This window comes from Stegodyphus dumicola, chromosome 2 (assembly GCF_044657685.1).
Source record: "Stegodyphus dumicola isolate Sdum_Otavi_A_Nest chromosome 2, ASM4465768v1".
NCBI lineage: Eukaryota > Metazoa > Arthropoda > Arachnida > Araneae > Eresidae > Stegodyphus > Stegodyphus dumicola.
Window position 1 is genome coordinate 189,057,956 of NC_140769.1, and position 24,846 is coordinate 189,082,801.

At 33.0% G+C, this 24,846-nt stretch overlaps 1 protein-coding gene across 5 annotated transcripts in view; it reads right to left on the bottom strand.

Moving 5' to 3' along the window:
- Positions 1 to 7,970: 7,970 nt before the first annotated feature.
- LOC118191396 (RNA-binding protein 48) overlaps positions 7,971 to 24,846 on the bottom strand; it is a 38,155-nt gene continuing 21,279 nt past the window's right edge. The window contains exons 4-7 of one of the 5 annotated variants that reach the window (XR_015039682.1): positions 23,536 to 23,918; positions 22,210 to 22,265; positions 21,580 to 21,649; positions 7,971 to 8,341 (exon numbers count right to left, since the gene is read on the bottom strand). Coding sequence is in view for 1 of the 5 variants with exons in the window: in XM_035362201.2 (XP_035218092.1) it covers positions 22,215 to 22,265; positions 23,536 to 23,918 (434 nt within the window). In the remaining 4 variants the exon portion in view is untranslated. Of the gene's footprint in view, positions 8,342 to 21,579; positions 21,650 to 22,034; positions 22,266 to 23,535; positions 23,919 to 24,846 lie in introns of those variants that run through there. The other 4 variants (XR_015039681.1, XR_015039680.1, XR_015039683.1 and 1 more) reach the window with 4 other exon arrangements.

Consider the following 24,846-nt stretch of genomic DNA (forward strand, 5'->3'; position numbering starts at 1 on the left):
TTTATGTACTTTTTTTAAACCCTCCCCCCCCAAAAAAAAACTACTTTAAAGTTATCCATTGACTAGATGATTTATGAAGAGCAGCTCAGTAAATATCGTAACAATGTAAAGAGCTATCGCATTCTGTGCGTGCTCTCGGAATGCAAGTTAGTACGCCCATCTAACACAGTGGAAGATTCATGCTTTGAATCTCGACAAGGATTGGGTTGATTTTTCATATTTCTCATGCCGAAAAATCTAATAAGTGTCTATAATAAGATTTCATATGGGTTTATTATTCTCTGTGGCATCATAATTTTATGCGAGACCGCAATAATTGATAACTAGCGTGGCGCATAGTCACCGGATAGCGTCTTATGTTGTCGCTTACTGAAACATGGTCAGTTATTAAAAATGCATAAAATACCAGCCGCAGAATTCATTTCAAATTCATTGCCAGCTTGAAAAGAAAGATTATAAATGTTGCTTCACGGAAACAGGTGTAATTTGTAGGCGATCGATAATTGTAGGATAGGCATCCAAGAATACAAGAAGATAAACGGTTATATGGGTGACCAAGCACGTTCGTGAATACTGAATACAGAATTACACAAGGGTGCTGAGTAATTCACAGATCACAAAGCCACTGGGTCGGATTCTCTCTTACGCAGTATCGTCAGGAATTGAAGCAATATCTGAAGTGTATTGTTACAGGCAATGAAATGTATATACACTTAAACACACATCGATATCTTCCAAGAAATTCATTTTGCAAAGAAAAGCAACTCTATCAGCAAAGATTATAATGTGAGTTTTTTTTTGGGGGGGGGATTATAAGGGATCTTCTTGCTGATTTCCTCCAAGCCAAGAGAGGTCAATTATGTTCCTTAGAAACAGCTGCGAGAAGCAATTCGTTGAAAACTATCTGCATTGCTACGAACAGGCGTTTATTGCTAAATGGCAGTGCCAAGCCACCAGTTTACCCAATAGTGTATATAACTACTACACTACTACTAGTGGGTGGTATTGGTGGTGCTTTTTCCTTACAATCGGGACAGAGCAATTAGAAATGCTTCGTCCCATTGGACCACTGAAGAGCCACTCGACTAGCAGATGATTCAGAATCGACATGAAGTTCAGCAAACCATCATGACGTAGCTTCGCGTGCTCGGCACCGACTTCTGTGCAGATAAAAATATTTTGTATACCATTGGGATGAATGTTTAGGTAAGTATAGTTATTATGCTGAAATGATTAAGATGGAGAATTATTGGTTAGATAAAAATATGCTCATCAATTATAAGATATTAAAGACCTATAAATGTTAGAGTTAGCACGATCTGTAGCTTCGAATCAAATCTGGAGTGAACAAGCAGAATCATAATGAACCAACGCCATATTGCCTTTTTATATCACTCCTCCTGAAGACTGTTTTTTAGCATTTTTTTTTTTTTTTTTTTTTTTTTTTTTTTTAAGGGGATAGGAACCCAAAAAAGACGTAAAATGTGCATTGTTGTAGCAATTTCACGAAAATATCTCTTTCATATGAATGTATGCAAATTTGTGCAATAAAATTTCACTTACCTCACAGGACACTAAGCTAATACATTAGGAAGAAGATAGGTGTAAGGCGACGTATCTGTCTTTCAAAATCAGAACTTGACCACTAGTCGTACAGATATGGTCCCAAAGCGCAAAGAAGGCAACTCTGCCTCAATTTTGATGAGAGACTGATCAGAAGGTCTCTCTTCCCTCAACTTGACAGGACTTTCAGTTTTTAGTATTTTAAAGCTGCGTTCAGACGTGGGCGTAAAGCGCTTAGAGGCATAGTCATAAGGGCATAAAATACGGGACATCCGTTCACACCTGGGAGGCGGGGGTCTAAGCTGTGGCCAATGAGAGAAGCTAAATTTACGCATGCGTGGATGTGCCTACACCTTTCGCGCGCTGTTTTCTAGCTCAACTGATTTCTCGCGCTCGCTCTGCTCGTTTTCGTTATTTTGTGTCATGGCTTTTTCAGCTCAACACAAAGTTTTACTGGTTCAACAGAATGCTCTTTTATTTGCCCTTCTTATAAGCCAAGAGGCAACGGAAGAAGGTAAAAAAGAAAAATAACGAAATTGTCTAGAGATATTTTTTTTGAAAGACCAATACTTAGTTGGCACATATCTTTCTGTGCAAAGCAGTATGGAATATTTCTGCATTGTACTGTAATACTCTCTATACTATAAACATACACATGCACATTTATATACTACATAAAACCTTCTTCAATTTTTATATATAATTTCTCTTAGGAGAAATGCGATATTATAAATATGCCTAATTTAAAAAAAAAATCTTGAAGATAACTAACAGATAGCCTGTATATAATATTTTTCCATTTTGCAGGTGTGAAAGCAGTTAAGCTAAAAACAGTACTTACCATACATTATTATTATTATTAATTTAAATTTTCAATCAAAAGGAACATGTTTCTGTGACAGTGAAACATGTGTGCTTAGCACTCCTTATTCACTGTCCCTGTCATCACTATTGGTCATCAGAAAGTGATGAAATTTGGAAAAAAGAGAAATACAGCAAGCAGCAATAAGTGATCTTTATTTCAAAATGATAGTCAGAATACAGAGCGAGAACGGCGTTGGCTCAATAGGATGTAGGACCACCGCAGACAGCGATGCACGAAGAAACACGTCTAGGCATAGAGTCAATAAGAGTGTGGATGGTGTCCTGAGGGATGGCTCTCCATTCCCTTTCAACCATTTGCTACAGTTCGTATTCTGAACGAGACAGGGGCAGAGTCTGCAAATGGCGTCCAATCACATCCCACACATGTTCGATTGGTGACAGGTCAGGAGAATACGATGGCCAGGGAAGTATCTGTATACCTTGCAGAGCATGTTGGCAGATGCGAGCACTGTGTTATCTGCTGAAAAATTGCATTAAGCAGCCCCTGAAGGTAGGGGATTGCCAACGGCCGCAGTATGTTATCCAAGTATCGTTGGGCCGTCATAGTACCCTGAATATGAACTAGAAGTGACCTGGAATCGTAGGCAATAGCGCTCCAAACCACACTGTCGCACGGTGAGGCGTTCCACAGTTACTGCCGGATTAGATCTGTCGCCACATTGACGACACACACATATGCGGCGACTGTCACTGGATAAACAGAAGCGTGACTCATCTGAGAACACGAAGTTTTGCCATTCTGTCATCCACATCACTCCAGTCCGTCACCATTCTAAACGTTGGCGTCTATGCTGTGGAGTCAATGGCGCAGTCTTCTTAACGGACGCCGTGAGTGCAGGCCATGTTCAGCCAATCGACAGGAAATGGTTCTGGTCAACATGGGAACATCCAGGGTATCTTGCACATGTTGCAGAATCGCGGTACAAGTGACTTGTCGCCCGCCACAGCTTGTCGGCGGATGCATCGATCCACGCGTGCTGACGTCACTCTGTCTGCACCTGCACCCCTCCTTCTTCCAACCATGTTTGCCATAGCCGATGCACCGTGCTCGCATCCACATGGGTATCAGCTGCAATTTGACATAAGGACCAACCCACCCTTCTCAGTCCGATCCCCATACCCCTCGTAAAATCATCTATCTGCTGGAAATGCCTTCGTTGACGGCGACCTGGCAATCTCTCCTATTACACGTATCCTCCGGGACAAAAACCAACTTTTTTCAATAATTCGTCTGGCAGAAATAACAACACGAATATTGCCCAATCTGCCTGTTCCTTCCCTTATATCTTACTTCACGTGCGTCGGAGAGCTGTGCATTTCACATCATTCGCATAACTCAGTGACGTGCGTCTACTCTAAAATTTGCATAAATTTCTGACCAATCATTCTTGGTGTTGCATTTTCAATGTCGAGCAGTGTATTTCTTGTATCCTATCTATGAACTAAATTATCAGTTTTGACTGAATGAAACTGTGATTAAATTTTTTAGCCCACTTATTTTATAAAATCACGAAGTGAAAATACAGAAGTAAAATTAATTATATACAAAAGAATTGTTGACTCTATATAAATATGCTAATAATAAAACAATTTTAAATATTAATATATAACCTCCTGCAATTTTTTGCCATAGTTATTACATACTTCAATGACAAACTTGGGCTTATTTAAGTAAACCCAAATATTTTAAAATCTGAATCTATGGTCAAAAGACCATAAAACCAGGCCAAATCATGATCAGGACTTTTCCGTGATGACCTTTATTAAATTCTTGATAATAAGCATACAAAAGAAACTTTGTCCATACATGCATATTGAAGAAAATGATAAAAGACGCGTATAGCTTTCTGAGTAAGCGAAAACCACTCCACTCAGTGGAAAATTTGTTTTTGTAGTTACCCATAACTTAGACAATGCAACATGCTTAACTTGAACACTGAGGGTACGGCCACTTTTTTTAAGTCAAATCATTTATCTGTTCCTTCCACATAAATCAAATGTCATGTGATCTAACAAAGATGCAAATAAATTTTCAAATTTGATTTTCTTTGCCTTCGTTAATTTAAAATTTGATTTTCTTTGTCTTCGTTAATTTAAGTTACTGAAGAATTTTTCTATCAAATATGCATAGGTGTTCCTCCACAAGGATTCAAACAACAAACACATGAAAACTCACAAAGCATTACAAAGGAAACATTTTAATCACATCTTTGCAAAATTGATTTTATTTTTAAACCATAAATTTTACTAGTGTAAATAATATATTCACAAGTGTTCCTCACATTTTCAAAACTTATTTGGTGCATTCACATACGTCAGCTAAGGAAGCCATTTTTTACAATTTGTCGTCCAACTCAGCTGAATGCTAAGTAAATACATGTTTCTTCTTTCCTCTCCTTAACTCTGAACAAAACTCTCCCTCTCAACTTCAGTATGGACTGGTCTGATGATTCTTAATCACATCCACTATTTTTATAATATCATTAGGTGGACTTTAATTTTAGAGGTAAGCTATTTGACATAAAAGCTTTTCTACAAATAAAATTGTGTGTTATTTGAAATCAAGATTTTCATACAGAGCTTCGGATGCTAAGCCGCAGCCACGGCATCAGTAGATAAATTTATACAATTTTAACATGAAATTTTATTCATTTGAAAATATTCACTCGTCACCTTCAGCATAGTCCTCTCAAATGTCACCCTACATTCAGGATTAATTTAGAATCCAAACAACAAAAATCAGCGTTATATTTGCAAATTTTCACAGGACTAGTTTCGATGGTAATAACCTAGTTTCAATGTTTTGCCATGTTATTTTATCTTAACTATATTCAGGACTTCATGGTTAAATTTTTTACAGCAAACTTCCAGTTATTTCACAGCACATCAGTTCAGAAGTGTAAAAACAACTCCCACATACCATAACATTAGCTGCTGTCACTGCTGTTATCCCACACATCCCCTTCCCTTTATATATTATCTGCACACAATTTTGTTTTAGGTTTTCTGAAGGAAAGTTTTTGATCATTCCACAATGCATATGAAATTTTTTTTTCACATGTGGGGAGGGAGGCTAGGACTTGGGTAATCATATTTGGATCACCAATAAGTTTTGCAGTTTTTTATGATAGATACAAATAATGAAGTACAAAAACAGTAGAAAATTTCAATGAATTGCATAAGCACCACTTTTTGCCATCTATACAGCAAAAGGAAAAAAAAAAAAAAAAAAACCTTCATTCATAAAGAAGTTATAAGAATGTTGTTTGACAGTCTAAAACAAAGTGAAAAGAATTTTGAAGTGACCTGAAGAAATGAAAAGCCAAAATGACAAGATTTGATGAATATTTTGGGGGGGGGAGAATAAAACATCCCAGCCATACTCCATATGTTTACTTTGATGATGGTAATTCATCAAAATGTAGGGATGTGCATTGCTATAATGGAAGACAACACATCGATGATTGGTCAGATCTAGGTGCACTGCTATGATTCCTGCTTTTAAAACTGACATTAGCAAACAGTATTTTTCTGAATTTATTGTCCAATTTATGGTAACAATTTATAATATACAATTCTTTTGTTGTCCCACCATGCACAAAGAATTACTTTTTGGAATACAGCTTCTCTCTCGATGTTACTTAAAGGAGGTTCCTTTACTTATTCCATAATCTTTTTCTTCTACTTTTACAGCATATTCTCCAGTAATGAGTCATTTCAAAAAAGAAAATTCTTTATTCTGCTTCAGCAAAGAATCACATGCAAAAATTCAAGCAAGCATATGCTGCACTGTTAATATAGCATATCCATACACTTCAGCAAATTACATACTTTTGTCTTTTTCAAATTATTATACAGTCCACTTTTCAGAAAATTTTAATTGTTTGACAATTCTCAAACTATAGATTTGTAATTTTTACTCAAATTGCAACATTTTCAATAAAAAAATTATTATATTTTTAGGTCAAATTTTGATGTTTAGTGAGGTCAAGCAGAATCACCATCATTTGCATAGTAAAAATTCTGGTAAAACAGGATAAGAATCAAGACTCATTTCTGTAATTAGTCTATAAAAGCAGTCATCCTCTTTCCCTCAATCCTGTAATTTTTCAAGGGGTATGTGGGGGTGGGGGAAGGGTAATTTTATCAAAATCAAAAAATAATGCGAAGCATAACTATGTTTCTCACATTTTTTTTAAATTTCTTATTTTTATTTTATTTTTAAAATATTACATAAAAAACATATTTATTAACAAATTTGATTTGTAAATTTTAGCAATATAACTTTAAAATGCTAAGCTAAGCAATATAACTTTAGTTTAGCTTTTTAAGACAACATAATTTAAAAAAAAAAACCTACTATATGTATCCATTCTTTTGCTAATGCTGATGATCTGAAGAAATTATCCAGCTGCCTAAATATGTTTTTTATGTGCTTCCATAAGTCTTAGCAAGGTCGTTAGCACACATAGCAATTCAATAAGAAACTTTTACAAGAAAGAAGCTTCTCCCAGCAATATTTTGAACAGGAAGATTTTAGCCAAAATATTTGCCCTTAACAATGTGTTGCGGGTGTATTCAAGACATATTATACAGCTTGAGGAAATATTTTGCCTGCACCTCTGTCTCATGTAAATCAGAAAGAACTGGTCTTAATGTAAGGTAACCAATGACATATTACAGAGGCAATGATTCCAAGAAATTAATTTGCATTTGAAGATACCCATGTCTGATAGCAGCTTCAGTATCACATGTTCTAGCACTCTTTTCCTTCCAGGTTGAGAATTTTCTTCCTATACAGTCCTAGCCCAATATTTTTTAATTCAATATCCGAGTTCAGAAAAGCAAATGGAGAAGGAGAATACTGCCATAAGATTTATAAAACCAATATCAAATCTACAAACTACCCTCAAAAGCACATTGAAAGAAGTATTTCTGAGAATTTTTGTTTTGGGGATGTCTGATTGTTTGACTTGGAGAGAAAACCAGTTCTTTCAAGTAATTGTAAGAGGAACAAAGCTTCATGGACAACATTTTTAGTTGAGTTTCAAGAAGTCCTGTGTAGCTAGGTGGGGCACAGATTCCAACAAAACATATTTCAGCTAGGAATCCATCAATGGTAGAAGATGGAGAAGAATGCTTCTCAAAAAAAAGTTTCTTCTAGCCTCGTACATCATTAAATGTAATAACTCAATAAGTTACACAAGTGGAGTGACAACAATCCATAACATAGGGATCATCAGACTTCAATTAGACAACATTAAAATTCTAATTTAAAATATTTTCCAGATTTATAACTTAAAAAGAAGCAAACTGTGCTATATTTACTCCCACAAATTTGTGAATGTCATCATGCATGTGACAAAATAACGGGCAAATTTTAAGATGCACGTTTTTTTCAAGTTTATCAGTGAAAATATTGTTGTAAACTGGCAGAATAAAGATTCTAAGGCAATTTTCAATACAATTTGAGAACATACTTCTCTACAATACATGTGACTCTTTACAGAAATAAACATATGAATAAAAAAATATATATTTATTTTGTAACTTTTACATGACAATATACACTTTTTAAGAGAATATAACTTTGTTAAAACATTTAAAACTTGAAGCTTTTTCCAAAACACTGCAATAATTCTAACTCTAATATAAAGGTCGATGGGATCTTTTATGCCTAGCCAGACTGCTGCTATGTCGGAATGTCCTGCCACAAGTGAGACACTTGAAATGACGAGCAGAATCATGAGTATAGAGATGGCTTGTCAAATGATGTCTTTCTCTGAAGATCATGGGGCAATGTGGACATTTGAATGAACGTTCACGAAAATGTATATTTTCATGAATTGTGAGAGCTCTCTGGCTCACAGAAACAAATTTGCAAAACCTACAACTATAAAAAAAGTATCTAATTAATATTCTTCTGACATATTTTTATTCAAAAAAATAAAGAACTTTCTGTCTAAAAATTTTTTTATTGTTATGGCAGGAATAAAAATAGCAGTTTTTGATAAAAAGAAAAAAGATAAAAATCACTTTCAATATTACAAAAATATTATAAAATTAAACACTTTTGAGCAAGAGTGGAAAAATGTTCAGCATACTTTGTGCAATGACTGAAAATACACCTAATTTTAGAAAGATAGATCTGAAAGATGTTTTGGATCACAATTTTTTGGATACCAACAAAATGTTAGTACTCTACTTGTAATGATATCATATATTTTTCATTCTTTACTTCTATTTCAGTAACAAGACAAAAAAGACACACAAAATCTGTATGAAGCTTCACTTAACATCTTCAACTTGTTGATCACATTCAAAGCTCCTACTGTTTTGATAGATAACAGTTTAATTTTATTGAAAATCTCTGCTTTGTTTTTGAAATCTAAAAAAAATTCTTCATATGCAATAACAAAATTATTTAAAATAGGAGGAAGAGAATTCAGATTTTTAAAATTGCACCAGAGGATTTATTAAAGTTTTTTTTTTTTTTAATGCTCTCACTCAGCTCAGTTTCTTTATTTGCTCTTATACTGTCACCTGCTTACACAACTTAATCTTTTTAACGTTATTATCAAATATAATTTTTTTTTTTTTTTTTTTTTTGCACTTAAGGCACATAAAATTCAATGGTAAACTCAAATTTTAAAACACAGCATATCTTTAGAATCTTGATACAATTTAAATGTCACTATATACTTTTTGCCCGAAAGGATAGTCTCAAACCTAGCTTTTATGTTGAATCATTTTTGTTGTTTATCTCACGTTTTAAATATTAGCCACTAGTGTAGGCAGCTCCTAAAAATTGTAACTTTAAAAACAGACAATATGTATATAATCAAGGTTCATACACATTTCTGCACATGGAAATTAAGTACTTTTAAGGACCATAAATGAAAAAAATTAAGGCCCTATGAGCAAATGGGAACTGAATAAATTCAATTTAAAATATTATTCTATGCCTGAATTTCACTTTTGTAATACCATCCTAAAAATAAATAGATCCCTAAAGTAGTATGCATTATTACTAAACATGAATTAACTAACATAATTATTAATAAGTTTGAGAATAAAATAAACCTCATGCAATTTATCAAGTAGCATTAAATATTTTACACTTATAATAGTTGGACATATTTGAAAAAAGATAAGTGACATCTACGTTTTACTAATAGTTAGCTTTATGTTGATTTTTTAAAAATTATTTTATTATTATTATTTATTTATTTATTTATTATTTAATGTCTAATTTTGTCACATACTTGGTCAGTCTAGAGGTTTAGTAAATAGCAGGGAGATTTTATGTCAAACGGCATAAGTTAAGATGAGAAGTAAAATCATAATCAGCATGATTCATAACAAAAGACTGAATGTTGTCCCTCTGCTGATTGGAACAAATCTCAAAGGCCTGATGTAGGCATGGTTGGCAAGTATTGAAAGTTAGTCAGGCTCAGCTTAATGCAGTTAATGTCATAGCTTTGTGTAGAGTTCCAGGGGTTGTAACCCAGTTAATATACTTTAAGATTCTAATAAGCCATTAAAGCACCAGAGGTGATAAGTTGTGTATATTATTCTAAGTCTCGGTAGATGCAAAGAATAATTTTTACTTAAATTTTTAAATTTTTGTGTTTTATCTTGTGACCACAGTATTAATGAAAGGCAATAACTCACTTTAATATGTAGAGATAATTTTCAAGGGTAAATAGTTAGTTAAAAATAATTAAATTAGGTAATTAGGTAACCTTAGTCATTATGGATTTACATGGCCACTATTAAATTTTATTTTTTAACAATATTTGTTAAAAAAAAGCCCTATTAAAAATCAAATTCTAATAAAATTTTGCAGTTTAAAATGCATGTAATTTATGACATTGATTCTTAAACAATATTAGGGTAATTACACATTAAAAGCTACAAAACATTTATGTTTTGTAACAACAACACTCAACAAAATATTTTTCCGTCATTTTAATTTGAAGCCTATAAGGTATTTCTCCCGAGCCTATGGGGTGTAGTGGTTTGCACACTGAGCCGGTTTTCCTGAAGTCCGCAGTTTGATTCCTGGCGAAGGCATTAATTTTTCATCTTTCCGGCTTTCAAAAACACCTAATGTCTCTACAGTGGTGCTCGAACTAAAAGGGTGTTGGATGATGGTTCTCCACATCCAGGATTTGGCGATTGGGTCCCCTAAAGGGGAGTATATAAGGTATTTCTCCCACCTTCTTGGCGAGCCTTCGTGGTGTAGTGGTTTGCACACTGAGCCCGTATTCCAGAGATCCGCGATTCGATTCCCGGCGAAGGCGTTGTTAATTTTTTATCTTTCCTGCTTTCAAAAATACCTAATGTCTCTACAAGCCTTTGCAAACATTTTGGCTAGTTTATATTGATTTCCTTCTCTTTCAGCATCTTTTCTAAAAATAATTAGAAATTTGTCTCAATATGCAAACCAATGTTTTTGCCAGTTTCTGCAAGCTTTATCTCCTAAGTTGTCAATCTCTCCACACAATTTACCTATGAGGGTTTACTTGATCTGGTACAAGGTAAATAGTCTCAAGCCCCCTGATAGACGTGAAGCAAATTATCACTGTGTCTGAAAGTAACTACAATATCAGACAAAGGTTCAAATATGCCTCTTATTTAAAAGAACTTAGAACATAAAGGCTGATGCTAACAAAGTCAATTATAGCTCACAGTGACATAATTAAACAAGAACAGTAAAATTCAAACTAAAAATGTGGACTAGTGGTCAAAGATTATGCAATTTAATTTTAATATAATCTGACTCAGTAACTCTATCATATGAGGAAAGAGAAATGGGAAGTTATAGTAAAATCTGAAATCATAAACAATTGAGTAATTTACATAATAATAACTCCACATATGTTTGAAAAATAATTTTCTTTATGTATTCCGTTTTTTAATTCAACATGTTTCCTTTTAATTTTAGAATTTTCAGATTGAACTAAGGATTTTTGTTATTCTAGAAAACACTAAATGCATTTAGAATGTATAGAAAAAGTGGCTAATTTTATTTCTTTAGTAACCTGAACATTCAGAAGAAATATGAAATATATATGGTAAAGGCCAGTTATAGAGGTGGTGTGGCAGAATTTTTAGAATTTAGTGACACACAGAACAACAAAATCTAGAAACGGCAAAACTTTTAGAATTTAGAGCAGGCGTTGGAAGCAGAATTTAGGATCCACAGAGATTGCACCAGGTGGGAAAATGCCTAGCACCAGCTCTGTGTACGATGCATTTAGACATAACTTTTAAATTGTAAGTTTTCAATTTCTTTATTAATAAAAAAATTTCTTTCTAATACCTGCCCAAGTGATTAGAAGCATTTTTGATATTTTCCATGCTTGTGTCTAGTGAAAAGTAGAGAAAATAAAGGGAAGATAAACATGTTAAGATTCTAATATCAGAAGTAAAAACATTTAAATATTATGTTTTCATTGTTCTTCCAGACGTTCTCCAAAAAGTAAGATTCATTGCAAACTTTCTGTAAAATACATCCATTACATGTTGATACCATGGAGACATTTTTCATTTTGTCACATATTTCTCGAATCTTCTAGAATCATGGATCTATAAAAATTGCCTTCAAATCCTTCTAAACTTTCCATGCTGCAATGTCAAAAATATTAAAGAAAAATTATCCCAACCAATTCTCTAACAGCAAAAAGCCAGAAATATTTTAGAAAAAAAAAAGGAAGGAAAAAGTGTAAAATTAATTTTATAGAGAAAACTGATACATATTCTGAGAATTTAATAATCTGCAATTACATGGGAAAACGCTTACTATGAACAAATTAAAAAGAAGACATTTTTAATTATTTACATAGCTAATTTTGCTTTTATTAAGAACTCTTTCGTAAATTATGCTTTATAGCATTATACTTTGTTTATTTTTCAGATTCAAAATATTGTATAATAAGTTGAGAAAATGAAACTTTATAATACGACAGCGAAAAATAAATATGTTTTATTTTAATGTTTTTTTTTAATATAATTCCAATATTGATCTTAAAATCGGCAAAATGTTGACAAGTCGTCAAATTTAGAACCATTTAATAAAAGAATTCATAATCCCAAAAGTGAAAAGTTGTTTATGAGCTCTTTATTAGAAAAAAATAAATTTCAAAATGCTTATGTTTCACTTCTTGTTTAGAAACTCGAGTATCCCATCATTTATATTAGAAATAGAAATACGTCAGTGTATCGCCAAAAGTATTCCTCCAAATTGCTAATTCACACTCAAAATGGCAGTCGTAAAAACAGACAGAAATTTCAGATGATTAAAATTAAGGACCTTCTACTGGTTTTGGCCAAAATTAAGGACTTTTAAGGACCAAAAATCGATTTAAAAAAATTTCAGGACTTTTAAGGACCGTACAAACCCTGATAATGCTTTTAACAAATCCAGCTAGTATAATTTTCAAAGGTCTAAATAGTAATAAATGACAGAGATAAAAACCTGTATTTATTGCTTTTAAATTTCTTAGCCTGTTAATAAATAACAGACAAATTTAAAAGTATTGCATTAAAAGAAAATTTTAAATTGCATTTAAAAGAAAAATTAAATATCTTAAGCTTTGACACATGGCAACAAACTTTCGCACAGAAGATAAAAATATTTTACACAGGGCAGTAGCACCACATTTTTTTTTAAACAAATGAGTTCTTTTACTAAATTTGAAAGACAAATAACTTCTGCTTTGCTGAGTGGCAACAGATTTGAAAAATGATACATACAAAAAAGTGAGAAATGAGACTAATAGCACCTCTGGTGTTAAATATCAGAATTTTATATGTTCATTATCAGTGAAAGGTTTTCCTCTCTCAAGAATTTTCTGATTCACTATGAAGTCTGCAATATTCATGTTACTGGTAGAATATCTCGAAAAATTAAATACAAAACTTAATTTCTCATCATCTTCAATTACTCTGTTCAAGTTTCACCCATTGCCCATTGCTAGTGTAATTAATAGGATTCTGTTATTACTGGCACTTTTATTACTGGATATGTTTTACTCTGAAGTGCCTTTCCAAATTTGACTCGTATGTTTAATACTTTTTTGAGAGGTAGACATACTGAATAGCATATAGCACCTTACACAATATATTTTATTTAACATATTTTAACAATACCTTATAACTTGTAGTAAAGTTAGACGAAAAAATTAATGCAATTCTGGATGCACCAGCAAAAGAGAATACTAGATAGAAAAAACATCAAAGCAAAATGGACTCCACATTTATGCAGCTACAGAAATTACAAACTCAGACGTACCAAAGAACAATGTTGCTCTTAAATTTTGATTTTCACATTTTGCTCCTATCAACACTGTCTTGCCTGAAAGATATTGCTTGTACGCTCACTTATTAGTCACTTTGACTGCCTCCTTGACCATGTACTCAGCTATCCCCTATATTTCCTCTATTTACTTTGTTCATATTCACTTTCTCATCCATAACGACGAACTTCATGCATCTTAGCATTAAAAAGTTTTGTATAACCTATAAAACAAATGCAATCAGCATTATGTGAAAAAAGTTCTTTAAATTTTTTTATAAATGAAACCATAATAGGTGTATTTTCCTTCTGAATTTTACTTCAGAGCCACATGTATGCATCCAAAGGTTAACCTCTGGACATAGCAATTAAGCATACTGTCCAGTTTACACCTGCCATAGTACACAAGTAGCGTCCATCTTTACAATAAAGACAAAGAGCTACTGAAAGCTTAAATAATAATGCCTTCATTGATTGAAACAGTGATAAGTAATAATGGGTTAATTTTTATTCTATTCATTGATAAATGATGCTTCTGACAGATCTCCTGTCTTTTTCAAACATTAGCAAATAATAGTCTAATATACAATCTTTTCCTTTCTTCCTTAACGAAGGATGGTACAAAACATTTGCAAGTCTTTTAAAACCATCCACCAACACAACTTTTGATAAATCAGCATATAGCATCAGAATCAAAGCACAGCATTGACTAACCAAATCTTACTTACATACCTTGATGATACTGTAAAGTGAAGCTACACTGGTGTGCAAAAGTTAAGGACGAGACGGTTTTTTCAATATAACTTTGTACAAAAGCTTTCCAAATTAACACATTTAATACCGTAAGATCCCCAATACGTAAGGACATGAGTAATGTAAGCAACACTTACTAAAAGAGGGATCAGAGGGATAAAAAGGAGCTTTATTGAAAAAGTAGCATGCAGCACAATGTGACTGAAGGCCGAAACATCCCTGTGATGGGTGTCCAGCAAGAAACATCCGGTCTTTAATAGGGGATATGATCTCCACTGACTGCTAGGCAGGTTTCACAGCGTCTGCCCATGCTGAGAATGAGGGTGTCAATGAGTTATTGAAACATTGCTGCCCATTCGTCTTGCAGCGCCAAACGAAGCTCCGGAATCGTTACTGGTGGTAAGGTATGAGCTGCCAAGCGTCTGCCTAGAAAATCCCATACATGCTCGATGGGATTGAGATCCGCAGATCGTGCCGGCCAATCCATATGTTCAATATCCTTACTCTCTAAGAGCTGTTTGGCAGCTACTGTGCGATGACATGGTGCATTTGCGTCCATGAAAAGGAACTGCGGACCCATAATGCCTCTAAAAAGATGCACATATGGAAGAAGAATCTTGTTACAATAACGGGTCCCGTTGACTGAACCTGCATCGAAGATGTGAAGGTCTGTACGACTACCAAGCATGATGCCTCCCCAAACGAGAACACCGCCACCTCCATACCTGTCCCTTTCAATGATGTTCGAGGGATGATTGCGGCTTCCCAGCTCTCTCCAGATGAGTATGCGATGAGAATCGCTACTCAGACTGAATCTGCTCTCATCTGTAAAGAGTACTTGTCCCCATTCATTGCTCTCCAATTCCAGTGTTTCCGGCACCACAGAGAACGCCTTCTCCGATGGGCAGGCTTTATATGTACACACCATACAGGACATCGTGCAAACAGACCACCACCGTGCAGTCTTCTGGCCACGGTAAAACGCGATATCGGTCGACCAGTCGCCTGTGTCGAGCGATTTCTTTCGCTGTCTGCCGCCTGTTTCTTCTGGCCTGTAAGGCAATATACCGGTCATCTGCAGGTGTGGTTCCTCGTGGATGACCACTACTAAACCCCCGGATAGCTGTTCCTGTAGTTTGAAATTGTCTCCAAAGTCGTGAAACGATGTTGTGAGCAATTCCGAACTCTGCAGCTACACTTGTCACACTGCGGCCTTCCTCCAACTTCCCAATGATTCGACCTCGGGTAAAAGCATCCAGATGTCATCTAACAGATTGATTATTCGCCATTTCTCGCTGAGGCAGCAACTCGGTGTGATTTTAACTGCTATACGGCATGCAATCTCTTTGCCAGAAATACTGATCTTACACCGACAACATGCTTTATACTACTCAGACACTCCCCCATTACGTCTACCTGCATACCTGCGCATGTGCTACCGTACATCACCTTACTTAATCTCCTGATTGTTCTTTCTGTTCGCTCTGCCTCTTCGTTCAGCTGATATGCTAATTTTTCGACTTCGTCCTTAATTTTTGCACACCAGTGTATACTGGTTGTTTTAGTATTTCTGCTTTTATTAACCCTCTGTAGATTTTTTGCAATAAATACAATGAAAAATAATGACACAGTAATTTCATGCAAACACATTTAACTTAGCAATATAATCTCTTTCAACTTCAATTGTATGTTCCCAACAAGTTACAAGTTTATAAATCCCCATTTATCCCTAGAGCCAAAAACTGTCCTATGGCATGTGTGGCATCTCAGGTTCGAAACTGCTGTTCCAAGCCCATGGCCAAAAACAATTAAAGTCGGATGGAGCGATGTCCAGAGAGTAAGGTTTGGTTTGTTTTTGCTTGCTTTAGTTTATTACGGTAAAGCACACTAGGGCTACCTGTCTAAGGAGAGGGATGACTTCATGGAGGACTTTCTAAGGGAAACCAGCTTGTATATATGTTTGTTACACATTGGGAAAAACCACGAGAATGCCAATGCAACCAGCTCGTTCACCTGGCTTCAAAGCCAAGTTGGAACTACCATCGTTCAGTGATTTTACGACTCGGCTGCTGGTGTTCCTTCCCCAGGGAGTAAGGAGAATGACGTACAACTTCTTAATCAAGTGTGTTGATCATCTTCTTGGTCACTTTTGCTTTATATGAGGTCTGGCACTGCCTTGAAGAATAATCACCCCTTTCCTGTTGGCTACAACTGCCTGCTTTGGACACAATGCAGCTGAAACTCTTTGCAACTGGAATAAGTACACCTCAGCTGAGATGATTTTGCCACTCTCTAGCGATTCAAAGTGCACAATGCCAGTATTGGCTCACCAAAGACAGAGCAATACCTTCTGTTGATGAGTTTTTATTTGGGGTCAAATGCATAGAACTAGGGAACAGCCAATGATGTTTTCATTTGCAGTTACAGTATAACGTTCATTTCTCACCAAATTCTTGTCAAAATTTGGTCCACGATTGGGGCTTTCTTGTAGTGTTACAGCAATGAAAAATATATGGCGAGCTGCCGAGTTTTGTTTCCCAAGTCAAAAAGTGAAGAACCCATTTAATCAGCTTCCATATCTTGCTAAGGTTCTACAGATGCAATCAAACTTCCTTGCACATTCAAGGTGGATTCTGTTCAATGTTCTCCTTCAGGAGGGCTTTGTTAACAGTAGATGAATGCCCATCTCAAGAACTCCAGATACAAATCGACTGAACCTCTTTTCGTCTGTGCACTTACTCACTGATGCCTCTTCAAATGCTGAGCATACTTTTCAAGCAATTTCTGCAGCATCACAGCCCAATTTGAGCTCATAAAGTAAACATGATGTAAAACATTCTTTGACATTGACATGTTCACTTCAGGATTGTAATTCCTACAGAACTGCTTTTGACACAACTGAAGTGTCTCATATGTTTGCACTAACTGACGGGTGACAGGATTGTCAACATCTGATGTCATCCCAACCCCTGCCTTTTGAATTTCACTTCTTGCTCCCAATGGCATGAACGTCTTTGGATACCTTGTGCATGTGATATGTCACACACAAGGTGTATATATATAAGCTTTCAAAAATTAGGTGCATCACTAAAATTAGTACATAAATATTATATCAATACCAATCTATTTTATTATTTGTTGCCATAAATAATATAAATTTTATGTAAATCGTTAAAATATGCCAACGCACTTAGATTAACATGGTGATCTCATGAATAGATGACAGGGACTAAAATGTAAACAAATAAAAATAAATCCAAAACTTAACAATATTATGTTGTGTTATGCTACTGAAATAATTAGGCACCCACCTTCTGCTGCTAAAAGATAAAGTTGGCTATACTAAAGCATCCAGTTAAAATAGTCATATCATGCTTGTCATCTGAACAATTTATTAAAGCATGATTTTCTGCAGTTATTGGTTTGCATTAAACCAAGTTTAGTATTATTTATTACAAACCTTAAAAAACATAATAATTTGCATATGGGATATATGTTTAGTAATGCTAACATTGTTCTAAAAAAAAAAGGAAGAAAAGTTGTGCTATCTGGGAGGGGGAATCTAATTGCTTAACATATTGCAGATTTTTCAAAAATTTCCTTTTTCATGCTTAATATTAAGTATATGCAGTCAAAAGTCTTTAATCCGGACGTCCATAATCCGGAATGATCTATAATCCGGACCTCAAAGCTACAAACTTTCTGCGCATGCGTGTAATACCTTTACGCATGCGCATTTAATGTATAACGGACGGCATAAGCTAAGCTAAAATTATCTATTTCAGTTAATGTTATGGATTGCATTGTTCCTTAATCTTCTAATTGGATTCAGCGTATTATTTTTTGCAGACTGTTAGAGCAATTTTATAAAAGTAAGCTTGAACTTTCGATTATGTTAAAAAGAATTTCTGATTCTGGAAATGCCAAAGGATCTACAAAGCAAAAGCATGTTTCAATGTCCATCACACAAAAAGTGGAATTGCTGCAAAAAATAGATAAAGGCATATCCTTTGTTTATCTAACCATTCCGAAATCTGTTTATCAATTTCACGCTGCTCTGCGGGGGCGGGGGGACGTTGCGGCACTCAATGAACTAGAAGTTGATCTGTCAGCACTATCCTTATCTTCAGGACAGATGTTTTTATTTTATTCAGCTTATAATTCCTTACTAAATGTAGTATTTCATCTCGATGTACTCCGTCTTTGATATGATTTAAATCAAATTCCTCGTCATTATAAATATCAAGAATACACATCAAATAGTTTTCTGGTTGCAATTTTCTAATTTCGACTATGCGTAAAGTATGCTTTATGCATGCGCACGTTGAAAGAAATTTTTAATAAAGTAAACAAATAAATATTAAGCTTTTTTTTTTGGTAAATTTTGATACCCTTTGGATTACAATTGCTCTTTACTTCATAAATTACGGTTTCATATTTTTAATTTTATAATTTCTGCATGCCATCTTACCAGATTTAAACTGATGTTCTATAATCCGGAATCACCGAAGTCCCGACGATTCCAGATTAAAGACTTTTAACTGTATAATATTTACAAAGTTTTATGGCTTATAAGACAACATTAATGTAGGTGCTATCCACAATTCATCCTATAGACAAATAAATTTAATTTATGGCATCAATGAATATAATATAAGTATATATGTATAAGAAGCATTTTCTCATGATTCTCTCTCTCAGAAAATTGTTTTCTTAATTTTCCTTTTATGTAATGCAGTGCTTCTGAAACTTTTTTTCAGTCGCAACCCTTTTCAACACAACATTTCTTCACGACTTCAGGACCCTTATATTTACGAAAATTTTGTGGGACCCCTTAATCATTGCACGTGAGTGATACATGTGTGAGTGAAACTGTCAATTTGTAAATGTAATATACTATATTACTTGTACTATAATATACAGAACAAAGTCTTCCGGACTCATCGGGACTTCGGCGGTTCCGGATTAGGGGTTTTTCTGGATTATAGATCATCAATTTAAATTTGGTAAGATGGCATGCAGAAATTATAAAATTAAAAATATAAAACCGTAATTTATGAAATAAAGAGCAATTATGATATAAAGGGGTATAAAAATTTACAAAAAAAAAAAAAAAAAAAAAAAAAAAAAAGCTTAATATTTATTTTTTTACTTTATTAAACATTTCTTTCAATGCAAGTTGTTTTAAGTTGGTTCATTTTATGTTGTCCCAAACACATTTCTTCGGTGCTTCGAGTTTTCCTTTTCGCGCATGCACGATAAGAATATCATCTCTGCGCGACTGCAAAAGAGAACTTTTGCCTTCTGTTTTTACAAGTTCATGTATGCGTTTTACTCATTGCTGAGATTCCTGTTATTTATTGCCATGTACATATTTTGATTAATTAAAGAATTTATTTTTCTAAACTGGGTGTCTAGAGCCTTTAATCAAACCCCAAATTGTGCTAATACTTTCTCTTTAATTCTATAAACAAACATAATTTCTTGTTCAGTTACAAAGTTCCACTGTTCAAGTCCTGTAATTGCTGTGCCGAGAATACCGACTAACTTGTCAATCGAAATTTTTTCATTTTCACTAGCCTCTCTGTCACTTTCTTCATGCATTTATCCATTTTTTGCAGCAATTCCACTTTTTGTTTGATGGACATCGAAACATGCTTTCGCTTTGTAGATCCTTTGGCAGCTCCAGAATCGGAAACTCTTTTTGACATAATCGAAAGTTCAAGCTTACTTTTTATAAAATTGCTCTAACAGTCTGCAAAAAATAATAAACTGAATCCAATTAAAAGATTAAGGGACAAAGCAATCTGGAACATTAACTGGAATAGATAATTAGATAATCTTAGCCTAGCTTATACCATCCGTTATACATTAAATGCGCATGCCTAAAGATATTATGCGCATGCATAAGCGCATATGTGCATGCGCAGAAGGTTTGTAGCTTTGAGGTCTGAATTATAGATCATTTCGGATTATGGATGTCCGGATTAAAGACTTTGTACTTTAGTATTGTAATATACTGCTATTCTAATATACTATTGTATTGTAATACACTATTGCAGTTTTAGGTTATTAACTTTAATTTCTAATTTTAAGACATAGAACAATGTGAAAATTTTAAATAAGTAACAGACGAAATGATAGCGTCATGTGAAAAGCAAATAAAATGAATGTTTATATTATAAGAAGAATGCATTGAGGCGTTTTCTTTTCTTTTCTTTTCTTTTTTTTTTTTTTTTAATTTTTGCCTGAATTGTCTTATCTTTATTTCCAGATACATTTTGTAAAAGTATTTGGTAATTGTAAAATTATAATAAGTTAAAGAAATATCAAAACTGCTAAAATTTTTGGAACCCCTGCTGCAGGTCCCGCAACCCCAATTTAAGAAACTCTGATGTAATATAATGTAATAAACAAGGGTGCCACAACTCTACTAGCCAAAAATAAGCAGCCTCATGGTTAACACAGCCCACCCAGCTATTTTTCTTTATTGTAGGAATGCAACAGATGATACATATAAATATCTATAATGTATATTCATTTGCTGTTTGTTACAGTACGGATGCTTTCAATAGCAAACTTAAATTTTGGATGCATCAAAATACATGGATTTCGAACTGATACACTCGCTGTGCAATTCGAAAGCATTTGAAAGTTCAGCTGTAGATTTTTAAGTCTGTTTGTCTCAATTTAGTTAGTTAATTTTGCAGCCTGTGATACTAATTTCTTTCATACAAAGTTAATGATATTTTCTTCTCAATTTTACATTATTTCAACTTACAAAAAATTTCACTAATTTTGGAAAGGAGAAGTAACTGTCAATAATATTTCATGTTATTCACACACACATAATATGATGGAATATGGAATGTGAACTATTTTGTTTTTTTTTTATAAAATGGCATGTTTCCAAGGATTTGTATTATTTTCAGCTGCTGGTTGATTTCACATGTTTGGGACTTTTATCAATAACTACAGAATTCTATTATAAATACAGTCTAATATTATACTTCATGAGTTTAGATTACATAAAATTTAAATATGCATAATTACATGATTTTTTCAAAAAGCCTTACTTGTATTCTGTCATGGCAATGCTTGAAATATTTTCAATAACCTTGCTCACACCAAGAACATGAAATGGATCTACGAATGTAAAATATTTAATCTAAAAACAGGTGCTAAAATAAAAAAGATGGCAAAAATTCATTTGCAACAATATATGTATAAAAATTACAAATATTAAAATAAATACTTAAAATAATGCTACCATATATATGCTTATGAACAAACTATTTAAAACTAGTCTAGCTAAAATAGTAAAACTACCATAATCTACTTTTAAACATATTTCAACATAAAATTGAAAGATTAAATTATTCATACAAGAAAAAACACAACTAATTCATAAAATGTATGTTAACTATTTATTAAACACATTTTTGAAATAATAAACATCACACAGTAATAAATAAATAATTCATATACATACTGAACAGAATAGGTTAAAATAAAATATACACAATAAGCATACATTTAAAAAAGTTTTTAATTGCTTAAGAAAAAATTACTGGAGATACATTGTTCACCTTATGATTAAGAAACTTAGATAACATACATTACATAACTGTACAAAGCACATATACAAAATCTTTGTTAAAATAACAATTTGGACGCATTGTTCATCTTATGATTAAGAAATCTACCACTGTCAAAGTCTTCTCTTCCTTTTCAAGCTGACCCTCACATTAGGGACAGAAACCTAAAGATAAGAAAATGCAAATAAAATATTACAAATTCAAATAAAAGAATTTCAATAAATAATGAGAATATACAATTTGCTGTTCTGAAGAAAAACCCCAAACCCAAGGATTTTTAACATTTACCCCTACCATAATAATAATATTTACATGTGTACACTCATCATAAATATCCAGTATTTCTACTAATGCAACAAAGTTAGAAACTGAATTTTTGTTTCACATGCAACATTTTATTTACATTTTAAAAAACATTTGGCTGTTTAGAAGCAGATTTAATGTGAGGAAAGTTTTCTGAGTGGATAATGATAAACACTCTAGTAGTTCGCTGCTATTAAATTTAAATTTGATGCATTTCTGATATTTAGAACAATTTAAAATAGTTCATATAAATCAAACTGTCACATAACTACCTTTTCCTCAGATATCTATACAAATCTCTTTCAATTACAAAACATATTGCACTGAAAAAGTATTTCTGAAAAATGCAGTTTTCTAATAAGAGAAAAAATAATTAGTACAACTATTTATATCTCAAGTAATGTGGTTAGCTGTAGATAATTACTACAGCTAACCATACTGCTTGAAGTATAAATAGTTGTTGATGAGTATTAGTATATGTATAAATAAAAGCAATGGTATAGTTGCGTTATAAATAAAAGCAATTTCTTCTTCTTCCCCCTTTTTTAAATAATTCACTTTATGTTGTTTAATGAATAAGCAGATATCTGTGTACAGATTTTCACTTTTAAAAATAAAATAAATAAACTAACTTGGATCCATACAATTACATCAAAGAGAACTATACAAACACAAAATATAAAACAGATAACTTTAATTTAAATTTCTGAGTGCTAAAACTTTGTAGATATACTCAAGAAATATTTATGCAGCAAAATCTGGCTACATTTGTACAATACCTAACTTAATTTTTGCTTTCTACAAAATATTAGAGCAAAATATTTTTATATAATATATACAACATATTTCTTGATCAGATAAAATAGGTCATAACAAGATAATTAAAATAGCTGCTCATTTGGTTTAATTTTAATCAAAAGATCTGTAAATCATTACAGTTAGTAAGCATATATGTTAAACTAGCATTAGTTTATTCAACATAAATCTGAGAACTACATGATGATTTGGGAAAAACAGCAAATTTAAAAATATTTATAGTTTCATAAAACAGTAATTTCTAATTGTTAAAATAAAATAATTTAAATATTATGCCAGATTTTTATTAATGAAATAATATCTTGTCATACTTACATTTGAAATCTTTTCTCTTACATGAGACACAGTATTTAAATATGATGAATCATCCACATACGGCAAAGAAAATGATTGTGTTGCCTGATTTGTAGTATTATTAATGTTAATAATATTTTGTTCACCAGTTAATTTGTCTTTCAACTGGCGTGGTACAAACAAGCCAGATGGACTCTCCAATTTTTGACCTACAATATCCTGCATCTTCTCCTTGTTCTGAGTGCACTGTGGAAACACAGTATATTCTTTTCCAGCCCAAATATACGTAACTGGTTCTATATTGTTACATGGTCCTGACCCTGTCTGTTTTCCAGCAATTTTTTTGGTATTTTGATTCCTGTTTGTCATAGGCTGAGATGCTGATGATTGCCCTTGCCTTCCTACTAAAAGAAGAGTCAAATTACATAACAATTGTATGCATTAAAATATTCATCATATAAATATATATATTTGAAGTCACACATTCATTTTTGTTCATTCAATATTTTTTAGATCAATCTATCTACAAGTCATAAAATTATATTACTATTTGCTTTATGAAACGATATCTTATAAATATATTAAAAAAGACTTCATTTTCAACATCTGATATAAGGTACAACAAAATATAAATGAATACATTGCTTTAAAGAGATATTCTTGTTTTCCATTAAATTTTCTTTCAAGTTTAGAGTAAATAATTAATAAATAAGCTAAGTTTAAAAGGAATTTTTTTTTATTAATCCATTTCCATCTTTTTAATTCAGTTCTTATAACTGAGTTTTTAACGCAACAGCCAATCAATGCATTTTCATTGGCCATGATATGACTCCTTAGACAGCATGCATTTGAAAGTGACATGCAGGAATATCATTTAGCCAGGAGAAAAACTACCTGTAAGCCACACCTGCTTCTCCTTAAACATTATCATTTCCATTCCTAGATTTTTAAAAACAAAAGCCTGCTATAGAAACATTAACATAAAAATACTTACAAAATAATTAGTCTTAACTAATAAATGCACTAAAATCATTTTTTTCAAACTATTATTTTCCCCCTAAGCATAATGACAGTATATTAAATATAAAATATTAAACTAAGAAGATTTTATAATGCAATCATTAACTCTCAGAAAGTGAGTTTTTCAATGCAATAACTTCTACCCAAGTAATGGCAATCGTATATTTTTCAGAAAGATGCAGTATTTCCATGGAAAAATACACAGGCATTTTTGTTCTCAAATGAATGTCATTACACAGACAAAAACTATATTTCTGCCAACAAGAGTTTATGTTCAGGCTTCATTTCAGGCACAATAATGTATTTGATGCA